General features: G+C 33.1%; 4 protein-coding genes across 5 annotated transcripts; 1 reads left to right on the top strand and 3 right to left on the bottom strand.

The window, feature by feature from the left end:
- Positions 1 to 68: 68 nt before the first annotated feature.
- On the bottom strand, positions 69 to 2305 carry LOC103863998 (heterogeneous nuclear ribonucleoprotein A3 homolog 2). The gene is made up of 6 exons (XM_009141764.2): positions 2069 to 2305; positions 1778 to 1818; positions 1506 to 1669; positions 1313 to 1415; positions 1037 to 1206; positions 69 to 947 (listed from the first exon to the last, which is right to left on the bottom strand). Exons 1-6 carry the CDS (start codon positions 2191 to 2193, stop codon positions 276 to 278), a joined length of 1275 nt encoding a protein of 424 aa, XP_009140012.1. The 5' UTR covers positions 2194 to 2305; the 3' UTR covers positions 69 to 275.
- LOC103839931 lies at positions 1363 to 15544 on the bottom strand. Of its 2 annotated transcripts, XM_033289792.1 has the most exons (5): positions 12354 to 15542; positions 10027 to 11249; positions 2069 to 9985; positions 1506 to 1669; positions 1363 to 1415 (listed from the first exon to the last, which is right to left on the bottom strand). In XM_033289792.1, exons 1-2 carry the CDS (start codon positions 13891 to 13893, stop codon positions 11146 to 11148), a joined length of 1644 nt encoding a protein of 547 aa, XP_033145683.1. In that variant the 5' UTR covers positions 13894 to 15542; the 3' UTR covers positions 1363 to 1415; positions 1506 to 1669; positions 2069 to 9985; positions 10027 to 11145. The 2 variants fall into 2 exon arrangements, with proteins under 2 accessions (XP_033145683.1, XP_033145684.1); XM_033289793.1 differs by having other exon boundaries at positions 10027 to 15544.
- On the bottom strand, positions 4153 to 4758 carry LOC103864183. The gene has a single exon (XM_009141942.1). The coding sequence runs from the start codon at positions 4756 to 4758 to the stop codon at positions 4153 to 4155; it is 606 nt and encodes a 201-aa protein (XP_009140190.1).
- A 2659-nt stretch (positions 15545 to 18203) lies between the features above and the next one.
- Positions 18204 to 19137, top strand: LOC117133490 (factor of DNA methylation 3). Its single transcript, XM_033289830.1, has 2 exons — positions 18204 to 18345; positions 18437 to 19137. The coding sequence occupies exon 2, from the start codon at positions 18463 to 18465 to the stop codon at positions 18994 to 18996; it is 534 nt and encodes a 177-aa protein (XP_033145721.1). The 5' UTR covers positions 18204 to 18345; positions 18437 to 18462; the 3' UTR covers positions 18997 to 19137.
- The last annotated feature ends 612 nt before the right edge of the window (positions 19138 to 19749 follow it).

Genomic DNA, 19749 nt, shown 5'->3' with positions numbered 1-19749 from the left:
ACAATACAAACAAGCGTCTAACTGGTAAGGTTGGAATCAAAACTCGAAAGCCATGATACAAAGCGAAATCTAGTTGCCCACAAAGACTTGTGTTCTAAGCAAAAAAAGAATATTCAGGCGATTATCTATAAATGTATTAAACTAATCTCTGGGAATCAAACCCTATAAGCCTCCTCTCTCACCATACAGTATTACTCTCTAGCTATCATTCTTGATAACCATACATGACAGAAACAAACAAGACAAGAAGAAGATTGAAAGCTTTATCGAACTTTCTACCTTCCGTAAGGATGGTACCGTCCTGAACCTCCTCCATATCCTCCTCTACTTCCCCCTCCTCCTCCTCCACCACCATAGAACGAGCCTCCTCCGCTTGCTCCGCCGCCACCACTAGGGTAGCCTCCTCCGCCTCCAACTCCAGTACCACCCATGTCATACCCACCACTGCTGCCTCTATAGCCTCCTCCACCATACCCACCACTACCGTATCCACTTCCATAACTCCCACTTGGTCCACCATAACCACCTGCTGGCTCACCGTACGGCCCCCCATACATATCTCCAGGTCCACCACCGTACCCTCCTCCTCCTCCTCCACCTCCCATGCCGTAACCACCTCTGTTGTAACCACCACCGCCTCCTCCTCCATAACGACCAGAGTACCCAAGTGGAGGCTCTCCTCCTCTATATGGTCCAACACCACCACCATATCCACCGCCGCCATACCCGCCAAACTCTCCTCCGTACCCTCCATAGCCACCAGACCTGCCACCTCCATAGCCGCCACCAGATTTGTAAGGACCATCTGGACCACCATATCCACCGCCGGGTCCTCCACCATAACCGTCTCCATAACCTCCGCCGAAGTTAGAGCGTGAGTCACCAAACCGCCTTGAAGGGGTTGTTACCGAGTTCGGTTTCTTCGGCTCTGCCTTCTTTATCTCTACCTATATAAGACCATACAACAATGTAAGAGGGAGATGTGAGTGTTCTGATCACCTACAAAAGCCTTATAACCTCAGCAACATTATGTTACCTGAGTCCCAGAGAGCTCAATTCTGTTCCCTTTTGCCAAGAGGAGATCAACCATCTCTTCACTTTCATATGTAACAAACCCAAACCCACGTGATCTTCCAGTTGCGTGATCACGCATAATCTGGTGTTCCTTGAGCTCTCCAAATTGCATAAAGAACTCCTTGAACTCATCTACACAAACCCCAATCACCAGATTCGTTACTTCATAGATAGACATGATCATGAAATGAAAATCATACGAGAGAAATCAATAAGCAAGAAAAGACTGGGCTCTTACCATCATCAACAGTTGAAGGGATACCACCAACAAATATCTTCTTGGTTTTGATCTCGTTGGAGGAGCTCATGGATCCTCTCGGTATCGTCCGCTTAATCTCAACCTGAAGAGCCAAAAAACAAGAAACAAACGTTACTTCACTGTAAGACAAAACTTAAGAACACACACTTAAGCTTGTTAGCTCCATACTAACCTGCTTCCCGTTGATAATGTGATTGTCCTGAATAAGTTTGTCGACCACAGAGGAATCAGCATAAGTAACAAACCCAAACCCTCGGGGCTGTCCAGTTTTCCTATCCTTCATAATCACAGAATCTGTAATCTCCCCATACTTCTCAAAATGCTTGACGAACTCAGCTGCAAAAGCAGATAAAAAAGAATCCGAATAAAGTATTGAACTTTAACCCAATAACGAGAGAGCTAACCTCTTCTTAACAAAGTGGCAACCAGACACAAAGAGCTAACCTGAAGTTGTCTCCCTGGCTAAACCTCCAACAAATATCTTTCTACAAATTCCAAAAAAACATCGTATAAGTACACTAACTCACTAAAGTATAAGTAATCCTTCTCCACTCCAGATTTCTCTAGGCTTTCACCAATCAGTAAGAGTATCCATATAAAGTTGCAAACTTTTCTATTTCCCTATCACGAATTTTTGTAACAGAAGAATCGAAAACAATACGATGCTAATTTCTTCTCCTCTATCTCAATTCGAACGCTAATTATTGAATCTAGAATCTTTTGGAGAAAACTTACCCTGCACTATCGATGCCACCACCGGATTGAGGCTGAGATTTGTCGTCATCGTCCTCAACATCTTCGGATGGTTTCACTTCGTGGTTCTCCTCATCCACGACTGCTTCCGTTGCATAAGGGTCCATTGCCGAGAAAATTCGAAACGGTAAAGACCTTCGAGGCGAAGAAGAAGAAGAAAGAAGAGGCAGCCGCCTAAAAGCCGTGTAGCGCAGTAAGCGAGCCCTAGAATCCTTTAGAGGAGAGGAGGACAATACTTATTATACTCCGCGTAGCACTGGATCCCGTGTTTTTTAATTTTACAATGGATGAATCTTAACCGTTGGATTGTACTTTAACAATTCAAGAACAAAAAAAGAAAATTCCTCACAAATTTCTTTTCTTCTCTCTAAACAAAATAGTTCTAAGTTTCTAACTAACTAAAATTAGGATGTGGAAGTACTATGAGTCTATGACCTAGCGCTAAACATGAGAAAGGTTTTCCACCAGCTCCAAAGTTCGATGCCACAAAATGTATTTTTCTTCGTAGATTGTAAGATGCAAGCACTACAAAAAAAAAGCATGCAATTTCCAACAGAAAGTCCGTCATCGGAACATCCCAACAAATTCATGATAAGCAATTTCTAGATGAATTTTTCGAAAAATTCACATTGTACCCATTGTTGCGAATTTTTTTTCAGAATAGGATTTCGTCTGGAGTTTTTTCTGCGACTTTCCAACAACCTTTTTTATAGGACATCTCTGTCGGAAGTTTGTCATATTTTTTTAATTTATTTTTACATTAGATTATTCGTTTTAAGAAAATATTAAAACCAAATAATTAAAATTTTAATTAAAAACATAATTTAAATTAATAAAAGTTGATATAGAAAGTTTTAAATTAAAATAAAATTAAATAAAAAAATACCTAGAAAAAAACTAGAAGTCGTCTCCCTACTGCTGCTTCAACTTCTCCTTCAACATTTGGGTTAATGTTTTCCTCCAGTTGAGTCTGTGTATCAGCATTATGGCTCTTCAACGACTCAATACTGTCATCTTTGTTCTTGATCTGTTCCAGAAACTCATTAACGAGGTAAAAATAGTGAACCGAAGAAGAAAACTCTATGTTGGATGACGTAACCCGACAAAACGACATTACATGCGAGAGGTGGAACAAAAACTTAGTCATCTGATTAGACTCACATCGAGAACCGGATATCTTACTATTGCATTCGAGTTATAGAACAGTTCATCATGCACCCTTAGCATATATTCTAATTGCTAGAAACCCTAAGTCTAACTATTTTCTCATATATCTCACATCCAATTGATTTACTTGTTTTCTGCTATTTACTGTTTTAATATCGATTGCCGGGCTTGATCTTGATTCTCTATAGTCTATTGTATGCTCACGTTCCATGTGGATTTGATCCCTAATTATTACAACTGAACCTTTTATTTGATAGAGAAAGTTGCTCTAGGGTAATTTGAGCGATATCAGTATTCATCCGTAAGTAAATCTGTGTTCGGATGAGGTTATCGATCCAAGAACAAAAATAATTAGGAAGACATGATTTTCTACTTAGTTGTGACTTGTAAATGAATGAGGTGGAGATGATATTTATAGATAATCTTAGCAAATTCTCGAGGGGAAAAAAATCATTGGGAATCTGTCGGGAATTTTAAAATTTTCAAACAGCTCTATAAAGGCTATATGGAATTCTTCAAAAAAAAATTGACGAATTCCCGACAGATTCCTTGTTTCATCAGGAATTCATCGGGAATTATAATCGTTATCCAATGGATAGCTTTTTTCCTCATGATTTCTTCGGGAAGTTACCAACAAATATATTGCTATGGAAATTTGTCTAGAATTCCCGTAGGATTCTCGAAGAAACTATTTTTGTCAGTAATTACCGACGAGTTCCGGCGACTTCCCTGATTGGCATTTCTGTCGGGAATTTTCTTTTTCTTTTTTGATGAAATTTTAAATTCATTGATCAAAAAGAGGCATTTACAAAGAATAAGAGATTATTATGTTGTTTGTATATCTAAAAATACTAAAAAAATCAAAGGACTTTTTACTCTAAGTCTTTTCTCCAAGCTCATCATATAACTTCAAACCATCTTCTCATAAGGCCACTCAGCGAGTGATCAAATTTGTAACGGAGTGAAGTTATCTTGTTCTTCACTTTCTTGTTGATTTGGGTAATCATCTGCTCAGTCCCCAACTGCCCTTGTTGATGAATGTGTTTATTTCTCTCCGTCCATACATGACACACCACCAACTGAAAGACTAATCGAATGATCACTTGATCAAGTTGATTAGCTGCACCTGTTTGAATGAACTGGAGCATATCCTGCCAATCTTGATTTATTCTTCTCCCCACAAGTCTGCAAGCTAAGCGATCCCAGACAGTACAGGAATAAGGACACACAAAGAACAAGTGGTCTCGTGTTTCATCCCTCTCGCCACATAGAACACAAGCTTGTTGAATTCTCCAAGTCCTCATCCTATCTCCAGTAGAGAGTCTATTCTGAACAGACAACCAAACAATAAAAGCGCAGCGAGGAATACCTTGAGTAAACCAGAGACTTCGACTCCACACAACTTCGCTCTTCTTGCATCTTATTTGTTCCCATGTTTGAAGGGCCGAGAAGTTATCCTCATAAACACCATGCACATGTTTCCATAAGTAAGTATCCTCACCCATCGTACTACTCGGGACTGGCGCAGCTTGGATTGTCTGATGCAACTCTCTAAAATTATGGCTTCTATGTCCCCTTACTCTCCACTGACCCAAGGAGACTGCTTCATGAACTCTAGCATTTCGCATAAAACCAAGATATCGTGTACCAGTTGCACCAGTGAGGTCAATAAGTCTACCAATTCGCAGCAAGTTATCATGCCAGAAGAACGCTTCCTACCATCTCCGACCACAACTCTGATGAACTGATATGCCAGTGTTCTCATCTTTAAGATTTTTCTCCAAATCCAAGAACCTATGGTATCATCTCGAACATCCCAAAAAGAGCTATGGCGCAAAAGGTAATGATGGACCCATGAGACCCATAAAGAGCCTGACACAGTGTATAATCGCCATATCAGACTTAGTGCAAACACACGAACACTGTCCCTAAGACGTCTCACACCTAGTCCGCCTTCTGCTTTGGGATAACACAGGTCCTCCCATTTTACTTTGGCCTTATGTGTTTGATTCGGATTACCAGACCAAAGAAAAGCACTACATAAACTTTCTATTGTATCCAAGCAACTCATAGGCAGTATAAAAGCCGAGCTCCAAAAATTAACAATACTTGAGACAACAGACTTAATCAACTGTAGACGTCCTGCATAGGAGAGGTTCTTATTGGTCCATCAAAGCATACGTACTCTGATTTTGTCAATCAATGGCTCATAATCCTTCTTAGTAAGAGCTTTGGTAGTAATCAATGGCTCAATTTTCATATTTTTTTGTGGTGAAGGCTTGGCAGAACCATACTTTGTGGTCGTGTGATTGAAAGTATATCCATTGAGTATGGTGTACAAACAAAACTGTTTATCGATCCATGTGTTACGAGAAGAACTACATTGTGGAATCGTTATATGTGAAGTTATTCTACAATGTTGCATATGTTATAAGTAGTTAGCTTATCATCATATGTAATAAAATAAGAGATTATATGGTGATTTTTTGACGATGTGACCAATGATAAAAAATCATCTGAAATTATAATATCATAATAATTAAAGTTATCTTTTCTAAATTATAAATTATGATAATTATAGTATGTTATAAAATTTTATGAAACCAAATAATAAAAAATTATTTATAATTATAATTTGAAGTAATATAATATCTTGATTTATATATTATTTTATTTTATTAATGTGTTTGTCATTTAAATAACAGTTTAGATTTTTAATTAAATAACATAAATCTGTGTTAAAAATATTAATATCATAAATTGAATCGTAGCCTATTTAGTGGATATCACTTTTTGAACATTTTTAAGGAAAAAATTGAAGAAGAAGCTCTCCCTCAAACATTTAATTTTTGCTATATTGAAGATTTTGAAGTAGAAGCCAAACTAGAGAAGGTTTGCATCTGCTAGTGACATCCTGGTTTTAACCACTATAAGACATATTTATTAGGTTTAACGAGATTTTTGTGTATAGTGTATATTTATTCAGATGATGGGAAGCTGAACCCATTTTTACGGTTTATCCAAAAAAAGTTTGAAGGATTTAGAGTTTGGTTTTTGGAAAATTAGAAATGTGTTTATTAAAGAGAAGTTGATGAACATGGATGCATATGCAACTGAAAAATCAAGTATGGTTAATGATCATATGGATACTTACAAGTTTTCAAGTTATGATATTGCAGGTATAATCAGGAATAGAGAAGATCAAGGTGGACTTGTTTAGGCTGCTGACCAACATAGTCAGAATGACAGTAATGAAAAAAAGTCTAGTTTCACTAAAAATGCAGATGATGATCTGAGCGATTACCAATTGGTTAGAGATCGATCATCATTTGGGTTCCAACTAAACTGCAGGATTATCATGTTTAGAAGGAGGATGATCGACATAGCAGGTTATGCATGTCTCATGATTGAGGATGGTGAGAAACTGGAGCCAGTAAGTTATCAATAAGCATTGGAGGATTCAAATATTGAGAAATAATTAGAGGCATCACGGGACGAAGTGGTCTTATTGATGAAGTACATAACTTGGATATTAGTGAACAAAGACTAAATGTAGAAGCCTATAGAATGTAAATGGGTTGAGGAAGATTGAGATTGATGGAGTTTAGGGTTGAAGGTTTGAAGCCATATTAGTGGCTTAAGTATATTCAAAAAGAGAGATTCAATTATCAAGAATGTTTTTTCACATGTGGATTATTACATCTCAATCAAATTCTTACTTTATGCGGTGATGCATTTTGACATGGAGCCACACCAAATGAACTTGAAGACAATGTTATTACATAGTCATTTAGAAGATACCATTTATATGGATCAACCATAGGGTATGCTGACAAGGATAATCCAAAGAAAGTATGTTTACTTAAAAGATCGTTATATGGAGTAAAGCAGTCACCACGTCAAAGAAGCTTTTGATGGGTTCATGCAGAAGAACGTATATGTTAGAAGTGAGTTTGACAGTTGTGTTTAAGTTATAGAAAGATGTGTACATCTATTTATTGCTCTACATAGATGATATTTTAATTACATATAAGGATAAGCAAAGTTTATGTGAGTTAAAGATTTTACTCAACTCATAGTTCGAGATGAAAGACTTAAGGGATGCTAAAAAGATATTGGGAATGGAAATTACATGAGATAAGATAAATGGTACATTAATTGTATCACATGAAAAATATCATCTAAAGATTTTAGGGAATTTTGGGATGGATAAGGAAAATCCGGTTAGTACACCTTTGGGGATACATGTCAAGTCAAGAGCAACTATAGAAAGAGAAATAAAAGAACATGATGAGAAGATGGAAGTGATTCCTTATCAAATTGTAGTCAGCAGTTTGATGTACTCAATGATATTGACAAGTCGGGATTTAGCTTTCAGTGGGTTTAGTATGCAAGCATATGAGTAATTCGATCAAAGATCATTGGTTAGATGTGAAATGGATACTCAAGTATGTGAAGGGATTTTAGGATACAAAGTTGGGTTATAGGAAGGAAGAAGACTTTTTAATGAAAAGTTATCGTGATGCAGATTTTATTGGGAACATGGACAAGAGATGATCAACAACATGTACGGTTTTACAGTTAGTGAGAAATCGATCAGCTGGAGGTTAAGCCTGGAAAAGGTTGTGGCATTGCCATCAACAAAATCAAAGTATATTGCATTGTGAGAGGTGGAAAAGGAAGCAAATATTGTCGAGGGGTTTGACCAATGAGTTAGATTTTGAACAAAGAGCAGTTAACAGGTATTGTAATTCTCATAGTGCCATTGTTTTAGTGAAGAATGTTGTATTTCACGAGAGAACAAAGCATGTTAGGTAAAATACCATTTCATTCAGGACTTAATCAAGGGATCAATGATGATTGAGTGAATGTATTAAAAATTGCTACATCCTACTATCTTGCAGATATGTTCACTAAATTATTAACAATTGGCAAGTTTAAAGAAGTACTAAACTTGCCAAGGAGGAAAGTGAGCTTGATAAATCTCAAAGATATGAAGCTGAGAGGTTTTCTCAAGAAGATATGAAGTTGGAGAGTATTCTGAGGAAGATATGAAGTTTTCTTAGAAGATTTGAAGCTGAGTAGGAGTTACTCATGAGTACTTAAAAAGTGAGGATTATTAGAACAAGTTGCTGATAAAGAACAAGGTGGAAAATTGAAGGCTTTTGTTCTTAATCAGCTATTATATGGTGGTTTGGAGTAACTAATAAGAATTAGAAGCCAATTTAGTTTATTTTCTTATCTTCTTGTTGAGTCATAGATATTCATAGAGAATAGAGCTGAGTACTACAAGAAAACACAAGTTTAGCGAAGAAACTTAACGAGGAAAACTAATCCTCGTAAATTTACGTCGACTTTACGAAGAACTTACAAGGAAATATAAAATCAACGTTATTTCTTCGTAAAATAACGACGAAATCATTTCATCGTAAAGTCGATGTAATGTCACGTGGATTTTACGAGGAAATACGCTTTCCTCGTAAACTCAACGTAAATGTAGCGTGTACTTTATGAGGAAATATCTTACGTCTATTTAGCAAGGAAATTTTGAATCCACCAACTTTATAGTTGTAACACGTTTTTTTTTCTGCAACCTAGCTTTAATTTTGAATCCACCAACTTTATTTTTGCAGGTACAACAAATTCGAGTCTTTCATCTTAGCTTCACAAGCAGACCAAGTTAGCCTCCTTCCATACCCTCGGATGAGAGAATCAGGAATAAATTGGTTAGCCGTGATCAAAGTTACACCTCGAGGACGAATCATCAGTGGAGAAGAACCACCATTACAAGAAGAACAGATAAATGAAGTCGATGAACCTGAACAAAAAATTGATGACATCCTTCTCATTGATCCGCATAATCATGAGTACGAAGATCTTACCGATGATGCCACATACAAAGCTGTTGAAGACGAGTTTAATGAAAAAATGATGATGTTTCTAGTGATGACGAGAATGTCGATATATCCGATTGATGTATTTGTTTTTAATAAGATTGATTTTCAGACTTAATGCATGTGATTTGATGGATTTAATCATGAAAAACTATTTATATAATTTGATTTTGTGTAAGGTAATGGGAGTTTGTATTAGAAATAAGAGATTGAGATTATAAGTTAAGGAATTGTGGTTTTAGAATTTGGGGTTTGGAATGGAAAGAATAGATTGAGGTTAAAGGGAAGATGGGTTTGGGGTTTGGAATATATGAAGTAGAAGATAAGGAAGATGGGGTTTGGGTTTGGGGTTTCGGATTTTAGGGATTTAAACATAATCCTCGTAATTTCCTCGTAAAATAACGACAAATTTAAAAAATAAAGAACGCAGGATTCGTTAATTCCACGTAAGCAGAAATCGTCGTAAAGACCTCATAACCGGAAAACGCGGGCCTTGCTATTTCCTCGTAAAATAAAAATATGGACCTTGCTATTTCCTCGTAATTTAACGTGGGCTTTACGAGGAAACAAAACGCAGGCCTTTGTAATTTCTCGTAAATTTACGAGGAAATTACGAAGATATCTAATCTCTTATATATACTCGCGAGTGTTCACACTTTCATTTCGTCTCAACCTCCTCTCCACTTCCTATCTATTTCGTAGCAATGGTAACTCTCTCTAATTTCTCTCTAATTTGATTTGTTTAGGCTAGATTAGGTTGTTAGTGTAGGGAATTTAGATAGTCTTACGGATTTTATGTTAGTTAGTGTTGATTAGGTGGTTAATGTAGGAAATTTAGCTAAATTTATAGAAATTGTTAATTATAAAATTTGTTAATACTGTTGATGTTAACTTCAAAGATTAAATTTTTTTGCAGGGACTTCGAAAGAACATGCTTACTCCCCATTACATAATGAGGGGGATGTTGCGAGGAGGAGTGAGGAATTCTACCAAGCGATGAACGATCCTTAGTTCTTTTTTTCCAGTTGTGTATTATAAATTCAAAACTTATTTTTATATAAAATATTTTCGTATTGATTTTTATTTTAAATTATAATTTTATTAATAAATTTAATAATTTTAATTATATTTTTAAATTCTGTAAAATAAAAAAACGAAGTAAATTCGTAGCTAAATTACGACTTATTTACGTGGAAAATTTACGAGGAAATGACGAGGAAGGTTAAACAAGTATTTTACGAGGAAATACTTTTAAGGTATTTACGTGTACTTTACGAGGAAATTCTTTCGAGATATTTACGTGTAATTTACGAGGAACTGCTTTCGAGGTATTTACGAGGAAATATAGCGACCTTCTTACGTGGAATAATATGTGGTCTTTACGACGAAACGATGTACTTCGTCTTTACGACAAAATGTTTTCCGCTAAGTGACGACGAATTGGCGAGGAAATATGCATTACGACGAAACGGGTTTCCTCGCTAATTCGTCGTAAAGCCTCTTTTACGAAGAACTCACGAAGAATACCGTCGTTGTTAATCTTATGTTATTTTTTGTAGTGGAGGGGATTTCAAGTGAGAGATAAACTATTGTTGGGTCAGACTCTAACTTGAGCTAAAGAGGTCCACTGGAGTTGCTGATGTGTCTCAACTCTGGTGAATAGCTGCTTTTCACATTGAGCAGTGAGGTGAACATCGGGTGAATATTTCTCATGTATTGGTGTTGATCGATAGAGAAAAAAGAGTTGTTTTTTTATATCATTTTTGCGTTTGGAGAGAGAGAGATTTGTACAATTATGAAGCAGTCTTAGTTTGTATGCATCGATCTAGGAAAGAAGGATTCCCTTTAGTTATCTATTTGAATTACTAATATTCGTAATATCTTTGTGAAGGTTTTTTTTTAATACAATTTTATATTTATTATTTTATTACAACATAAAAACTATAAGAATGAGACTAAATAATAGAAGATAATCTCAGTACTGTTTGTGGCATACACTCATGGCAGGTACCTTTCCTCTAGTAGTAAAAGTCCACGATAATACTTAAAGCTACAAGAATAGCATACAAATAACTTTATGGACTCGTCCTTATCAATTAGAACCAATAGGTTGATTGTTTGTAGTTTTTAAAGTAGTTTTTGGTTTTTGATTTTCTAGAATCTATTTCTTAACCAATCAGGATTTTGACAAAGTAGTTTTCCTATTTTCTAGGGAAACTAGTTTCTGATTCATTTTACCTTTTTTTACTTAGAAACCAAAATCTCTTTTTTCTTGGTTTCTCACGAGCAAAAACCACAAAAGTATTTTTTTTTAATATAAGACATATACTTATCATTCTTCAAAGCCCACAAAATAAACGTAAAACAACATCACTTTTCTAAGCAATTGGAGTTATATCTTCACTACTTATAGAAACAATTAAAATTTTATAAAGATAAGTTAATTTATTAATGTTTTAATCAATATTTTGTACCATACATTTTATATAAAATTAATTAAAGTTGTATTTTACAAAAATGTCATTAATTAAAGTTGTTAACTAAAGCATAATATTTTGTCACACTTTAATTACTTCTGTGTTTTAAAATATTTTCTATTAATATTAATGTAAAATATTTTAATAAAGTTTATTTTTTGCCATTGTTTTTAAAATATAATTAAATTTTACTTTATTCATAAAATATAACTATTATTATGTATTATACCATATGTGTAGAATTATATTTGCCGCAATTGTAGAAATATTGTTAATTTTTGTTAATTTTTAATTTAAATTTGTAAATATTATTTATCAATAATTATTTAATTTTAAAATTTTACACAAAATTATTGCATATAGAGTTAAATTCTACACATAGAATTAAATTTTTAAGTTTATTTTTAAAACATAATAATATTTTTTGTGTTTGCTGTTTATTTATTTTAAAATAAGCTTATGTGTGTTTTGATAAGGATATTTTATATTTACTATGTCCAGATTAAATATTTTACTATTAATATTTTTTTTCATTTTATTGCTTTAAAAGCCAAAACCAAAAACTAAAAACTAAAAACCAAAATCTAAAGTCACCATTCATGTTTTTCAAAAAACCAAAATCTACTGCAAAATCTAAAATCCAAAAACCAAAATCTAAAATCCAAAAACCAAAAACTAAAAACCAAAAACCAAAATCTAAAATCTAGAAACCACACAAACAATCATCACCCAAATCATCCATACATCTGGTCTTACAAACATAGCAAATAGGCCGAGAAAGACGAGTGTTAAGAACGAAGGTTATTTGCCTCAGGTCCTCCATTGTTGAATTGTATCCAGGCCTTGAAAGTATTAGATTTTGAAATACACATGTAGTATGAAGAGTGGAGCCACAATCATTGCATTTGTAAAACCAACTATTTGAATTTATTAACTCTTCGCATATCCCACACCAATATGTAGAACTCTCATTTTTCTTACCGTACTGTAAGGAAAGAAGATGGTCATCGTATATGTGTCTAACCAATGTGGGTAGTGTAGCGCATTTAAAGCATAAATATAACCCGCCACAATCATCATTACCCTTGCAATGTAATAAAAAACGCCAACCACTCAAGTCACAACCTTCACATCTCACGTCTTTTTGATCGTTATCATAAAATACCAACTTATGTGGATGGCTTTCATGTTTTAGTGGGAGAGGAACTGAAGCACATCGCACATCGATACTAATTGTGTTCTCACTATTAGAATACGAGAAACCGTTACAATAACGGTGACAGACGTAACAGAAAAAATGGTTTCTGCTTTTGGGGGACAAAGTCAGTTTCTCATAGATAAGAAAGAACCATTTACTACGAGGGAGGTTAGCACATGTATCATGGAGTATGAAATCACACTGTGTGCATTTGTAGCAAAATTTAGAGTATAGAGGAAGGGTGCATGCAAAACAATGTTTACCTTCCTCATGTGGCAAGATAACTTCCCCGTGCCTTAGTGATGATACTGAAAGCTTCATCAGATTGTGCTCATGGTTAAAATGTTTGATCAGATTTTGATCTATTACTTCTAAGGGCTTGCTTTCTTCTTCTTCAGGTATTCCTTCAAGCTCCTTCTCATCCCAAAACATCGGATCTGTTGCACATTTCGAATGAAAAACAGAAGAGCAAGTCAAGCAAGAATATGCTCCACAGTCTACATTAACAGGCTCATCGCACACCCCACAAATGAACTTCCCCAGACCAAGAGAGAAAACATGAGAGATACGGTGGTCATGGTGATTGATGCATATAACACGTGGTAAGAAGATGCACAATCTATGGATGATGAAACAACATTGATGACAAATATACGGATAACCTGTACTGCACAACCCACACGCATCACAAGTGAAGGAGATCTTCATCAATATTTGGTGTAGTGTATGCTCGTGGGTCTTATATCGATGAATCATCAATGGTTTTCTCGCACAAGGGATACATATACGAAAAGAACATCGTGAACATTGATAAAAGTTTTTCTTGGAAAATCTGGTGTCACATAGACAACACGAGAAATTGATGTCGCATGGTCTGAGCTGGAGAGGATGTTTATGACGAGAAGGAATATTGATGTTCATGCATTCCGCATGCACATAAAAATCGCAGAAATCACACTTGTACCCTTGCTTGTTGCCATGGTGATTTTTGTAGCATGCACGACATTTTGATGATATTTTTGTAGATTTAAGAAGAAAAGAATTGTGATATGCGCATAGGTTTAGATCCATTTTATGGATTTGGATGGTTGCTATGCCGGAACTCTCTTCTTTTTCAGGAGATTTATTGTATATTATAGAAAAAAGTTGGAATAAGAAATGAGTTATTTTGTTAGATAATAATACCTCTATTGGATAATAGATTTTATAGTTTAACTTGTCTTCAACTGGTACAACTAATTACCTACTTGATACTCAAAAGTAACGTATAACCTTACGTAAAGAGAATGCATCCCATTTGCCTATTAAGTGACACCTTACAAAGTTTCTTATTATTTTGCTCTTATATTTAGATTAAAGCTAATTTTAAAAACTAGAATTCAAATCATCCCTTATATATTAAAAATATATATTACAACATTTTACCTATCACACATGTCATCACTGAAATGATTTTTAGAAATTACTAAAATGATAATTAAGTTGGTTCATCTAAACTTATATTATATTTTTTGTTAAACTAATCATAAAAGTTACAGAATTACCTAATATAATTAAAATATATATTGCAATTAATGGATTTGAATAATAAAAATTTGGTAACAATTTTTTATATCATTTATCATTTTTGTTTAATTTTATATTAATAATAAAAAATTGGTAACAACTAATCATTTTTGTTTTCAGCAGTTTAAAGTATTTGTTAAAAAAATTACAAATGATCATAAAATCATATAATTACAAAATCTTATTTAATATATAACAATATTAAAAAAGTATACTATATATTAACATTAATATAATTTAAATTTAACTATATACCATAAAATAGGTAAATATGATTGTTTTAATTAATTTTTCATAAAAGATTATAAATAAAAAGTGAGATTATTTTGATTTATGTATTCGTGCCAATTTAATTATATATATAATAGTTATTTGCTTCTCAATTATTCAATATATATTATTATTTATTATTTTATAATATGTAAAAATGAAAAATAAATAATACTGTATGTAAAAGATTTGTATATCGAATGTTTTAACCTAGTATATATATATACTATACACGATATCAAACACTATATAGTGATAAATTAATTATGGCACTTAACAGTTTAGCACTACACAAAACATTCGAATTAAATTGTAGACAATTTTTTAATAGTTTTTATATTATAAAATTACCCACGATAAAACATTAATGCAAATGAACTTTTCATAAGTATTAATTCGTTAAATAACTTTCTCGAACTAGGTTAAGACTTGCGTCTTGCGTAGGGTAAGTTTATTTGTATATATTATCGATAATTTTTTAATATATTTAATCATTTTATTTATATATATATATATACAATATTTTTTGTTGCTATTATATAATTTATTTCCTATGGACCTGATCATGTTTTATTAAAATTATGGAACTAAACTAAAATTAATATATTATGGGTTAAACGAAGTGGACATAAATAAATTATGACACAAAAACCTTATTTTTTCCACCAAACACATTCTTGAAAAAAGCGAACAATCTTGTTTCCACATTTGAATTATTTTGACATTTATCTTCCATATGGTTTAGAAAGGTTTCAGATCAAACATCAAATTGATACATGTCATTCTAATGTTTTTAGTCGTATGCTTAAAAAAAACTTACATTTTTGTAATTTAAAGTCGTTTTAAAAAATTCAAAATATAACATATAAGAAAAAATATAACTTATATGAAAAATATAACATATAAGGTTTTTTCATTTTTGTAATTTAAAGCCGTTTTAAAAAAATTAAAATATAACAGATAAGGTTTCCTCATTTTTTGTAATTTAAAGTCATTTTAAAAATTTTAAAATATAACATATAAGAAAAAAAATCTAACTTTTTTATTATATGGTTAATGTGAGTGTTTATTTTTTAATAATATAAATTAAAAAAAATAAGAAGAATGCAAAAATTGTTATCAAAACTTTATTATTCATAGTCATTAACTACCATATATGTTAATCATATTAGGTAATTATGTAGCTTTTATTTAAAGAAAGAATGCAGACTTCTTATATTTTGGGTTAATATAATGTTCCGTAGTAATTGGATTTAGACCAATATTTTTTCAATTGATTCTTAAGCTGACATGTAAGCTAAATTGTCATTTTAATTAATTGACACTTAAGCATAGCGTGTTTTTAATTATTATAAAATTAAAGTTACAATTTTTTAAATGATCCTCAAATAATATATAGGGGATATTTGTAACTATGGTTTAGAACAATTTTATAGGGATAATTTCTATCTGCTATAAGGCCTGCTAGGTATTTGATAGTAGAAGCAAATGGGTTTAATTAACTTGGAAAAAAAGAAAAGTAAATCCTTTGCGTATTGATGATACAAAGAGGAATGATACTAAGATCGACCCTTAACGCAAAGTTTTCAAATGGTATTTCATCTTCGCCAAATCTTGTCGGTGAGAACTTCGTTAATTAATGTTCTGGTCTATCTCATCAACTTCATGATACACTAAATTTAGCATTATTGCCCCAGAATCAGCCCATACAAATCCAAAGGTAGGGCTGGGCAACCGAGGTCTTAATCAGATTTCAGTTCGGGTTCATTCGGAGTTTTGGATTTTCGGGTTCATAAATTTTATCTCCATTCAAATATTATAAAAATTAAGTCAGATTTGATCTGTTTTAGTTACATGCCCAAGATCCGATTGAACTCAAAATAGTTTCGGGTTTGGATATTAATCGGGTTATCAGTTTCAAAAATATTTGTTTGTACTTGATTAAATAAAATATATTTTCAATAATTTCAATAAATTTGTTTACATGACTTCCTCGAACATTATTGTTTTCCTTCAAAATAACTTTGGGAGGCTAGTCTCTTAACCACACAAGACTCTTCTTTAAACTATAAATAACAACATTAGATATAGCATTACAAACCAAAGCCTTATACGAACGAGAATCATACATAATAAAACGTAAACAAATTAAAATTAACAACTAGCAACTATATAAACTTAAGAAACACTATTAAAACTTTTTTTAAAAACATTATTTAAATTTGAGAAGCAAAATTATTTATAATTGAATTTTAAATGTAATTGTCAAAATATAAAACACTAATTATTAACCAAATACCAAAAGTATATTTTTAACTAAGTATTTGAGTTAATTATCTACAATACTAAAAGCTGGATATGGTGAGCAGGGAGCTTGCCACGTCATCACAAAAAATTAACCAAAAAGAGAAATCCTTTTTGTCACGTCTTTTATGTTTAGCCAATTCTTTAAAAAAATCGGGCTTCATATATGGCCCAAATAAAAAACACTTGAGAAACCCTAATCTTCATAAACATCGGTGTACTAACTCATTCCATTCAATCGTCTTCTCAGTTTCATCTTCTTCCATCTCCGTTACCCATCCTCCTCTGTAATTAATCGTTTCCTTTCACCTCCCTCTCTTCATTTTTTTATAAACTCTTTCTTCTTACCTTACTACCAATCTAAGCTCGAAAACCTCCTCTCAGTAAACTTAAGCCATGGCAATGAAACCCAACTGAAAGTCACCTGTTTTAACCGGAAATTCTCATGTCGCTTTGTATTCCACATCCCACCACGTCCATTTCGATCCGAATTAAAATTTCGCCTCATACATTTCTATGGGAGTCAAAAAAACGCAGCAAAAGGAGGGATCTTTATTGGACTGGAGATGCTCATTATTGACGAACAGGTTTGTGATTTTAACCAAATAATTTCGTCCCCTAATCAGTATTATAAACCCTGTATTATTTATCTCCCACAGGACAAGTTGATTCAGTGTTATTGATTACGTTCTTTACTCCATCAACCAACTCCAATCAAAGATTCTTCATTCAATTAATCTTCTACACGAAGCACTGGAAATCCATCTATTAAAAAGTGAACCTTCATCGTTGAACATCATCCTCCCAAAAATAATTTCAGAAGAAAACTTGAGTTTATTTTTTTTTTCTTTATTAATTAATTTAGAAAGCTTGAGTTTAGATGATTTTTATTTTGTTTATTGATTTAGCAAGCTTGAGTTTAGATCATGTTAGATGGTTTTGGTTTTGTTTAATGATTTTGTTTTCGTTTGTTGGTACGACGTGGTAGGGAGCAGAGTGAGATGATATTCAGCAGATGAGGAACACTCATGATTATTTCATTAAGTTTGTTGGAAGCATGGCATCGACCTTTTGGACACAAAGACGTAGCGTACAGTTCAACTGATACTCTCAAGTGGTGTGCATAACCATTCATAAAGGCATCAACTTCAGAGGAGACATGAATGTATAGTTACCAACTATTAGTTGGGGATCCCAGCTTTGTTCAATCCCAATTCCTAAGGTACTGGTTCACATTGTAAATTAATTGCTACCGTTTTATATTTTCTAGAAATTTTTCTACGGATACAGACTCTAAGCGCTCAAAAGCCTTGGCATCATTCACTGGCGATATTCCTCTAGCTTATGATGATCAATTCGAGAAACCTGTGTGGTCTTGGAAAGGTAACTAATGAGATCCCATCTCTCTATTTTCATTACAAAGTATCATGTTAGCATATTACTAATAGAAGTTGTATCTGTGTTTGGGGTTAAGGTATTTTGGTTAATATACCAACAAAGATGAGACGTGATGGTTTGTGTTGTACTGGGGAGAGCGGACCACAGCTTAAGGATGAATTGATCAGAAGAGGATTCAACCCTATTAGAGTTCGTACCGTGTGGGACTGTTTCGGTCATTCAGGAACCAGGATAGTTGAGTTTAACAGACACTGGAATGGACTTAACGATGCTTTGCTGTTCAAGAAGGCTTATCAAGAAGATGGTCATGGTAAAAAAGATTGGCTGAGTGGTGGTGGTGCTGCTGACTCTAGCCTTTACGCATGGCTTGCCAATACTGATGATTGTTATAGGGCTGCTAACTATATAGGAGAGTACTTGGGGAAGATGGGTGACCTCAAAAGTATTTCTAGGTTTGCAGAAGAAGCTAGGAAAGATCATAAGCTTGTGGTGCGTCTGAACGTAATCTCTGAGAACATACAGAGTCGGTTGAGGATGCTAGATGAAAAAATCTCAAAGACTTCGATTAAACTTAAATGTGAGACTGAAGAAAAAGATAAGATTCTCCACGGTTACAATCAAGGTGTAACCCTATAGCTATGTAGTAGATATGTGTATTGCTTTTGCTTATATTCATGTTACATTTTCTATTTTTGCATATGAAGATCTCACGGGAAGACAACAAAGATCGACTGCTCATTTCAATAGAATCTTTGCTGATCTTGGAAAATTTTCTTCTTTTCTCTTACCAAATTTAACTTGAGAGAAATTATATAAAATATACTGAAAATCATAATAATTATTAATATATAATAAAAACATAATTTTTAAGCATAATAAATATGAAAACAAAAACATACAAAAAATGAAAATTTAGTTAAATTAGGTTGAATTTAAATAAATTTTAGTCATCATCTAAATTAATTGAAAAAAAATACTATAATCCAAAAATATATAAAATTTATGAATAAAAAGAGAAAATTAATAAGAACAAAAAAAAGAGAAATCAATTTACGTTATCATTTTTCGCGTTTCATCAGGCCAATACAAATAAAAATTACTAACTCACCGAATTTTATTTCATCTTATGTTCACCAAGTTAAATTTAGAGAATTAATAAAATAATAATGAAAAACTATAACCGAAAATTAATACATAATGAAAAAGTGAAAAAATAAGTTTGAAAAAAATTATATAATATAATTAAACAATACAGTTTGAGTTACTATACATAATGCTCTAAAGTATAGCTCAGTATTTTTGAACGACTAAGTTACAATGCATCATAAAACTTAGGATTGATGAAAGATATGTAAACTCTATTATGAAATTCCTCTATTTTAGAGGAAA

Source organism: Brassica rapa, chromosome A04 (assembly GCF_000309985.2).
Source record: "Brassica rapa cultivar Chiifu-401-42 chromosome A04, CAAS_Brap_v3.01, whole genome shotgun sequence".
In the NCBI taxonomy this organism is placed as follows: Eukaryota; Viridiplantae; Streptophyta; class Magnoliopsida; order Brassicales; family Brassicaceae; genus Brassica; species Brassica rapa.
This window is presented reverse-complemented; position numbering and strand designations above follow the sequence as displayed.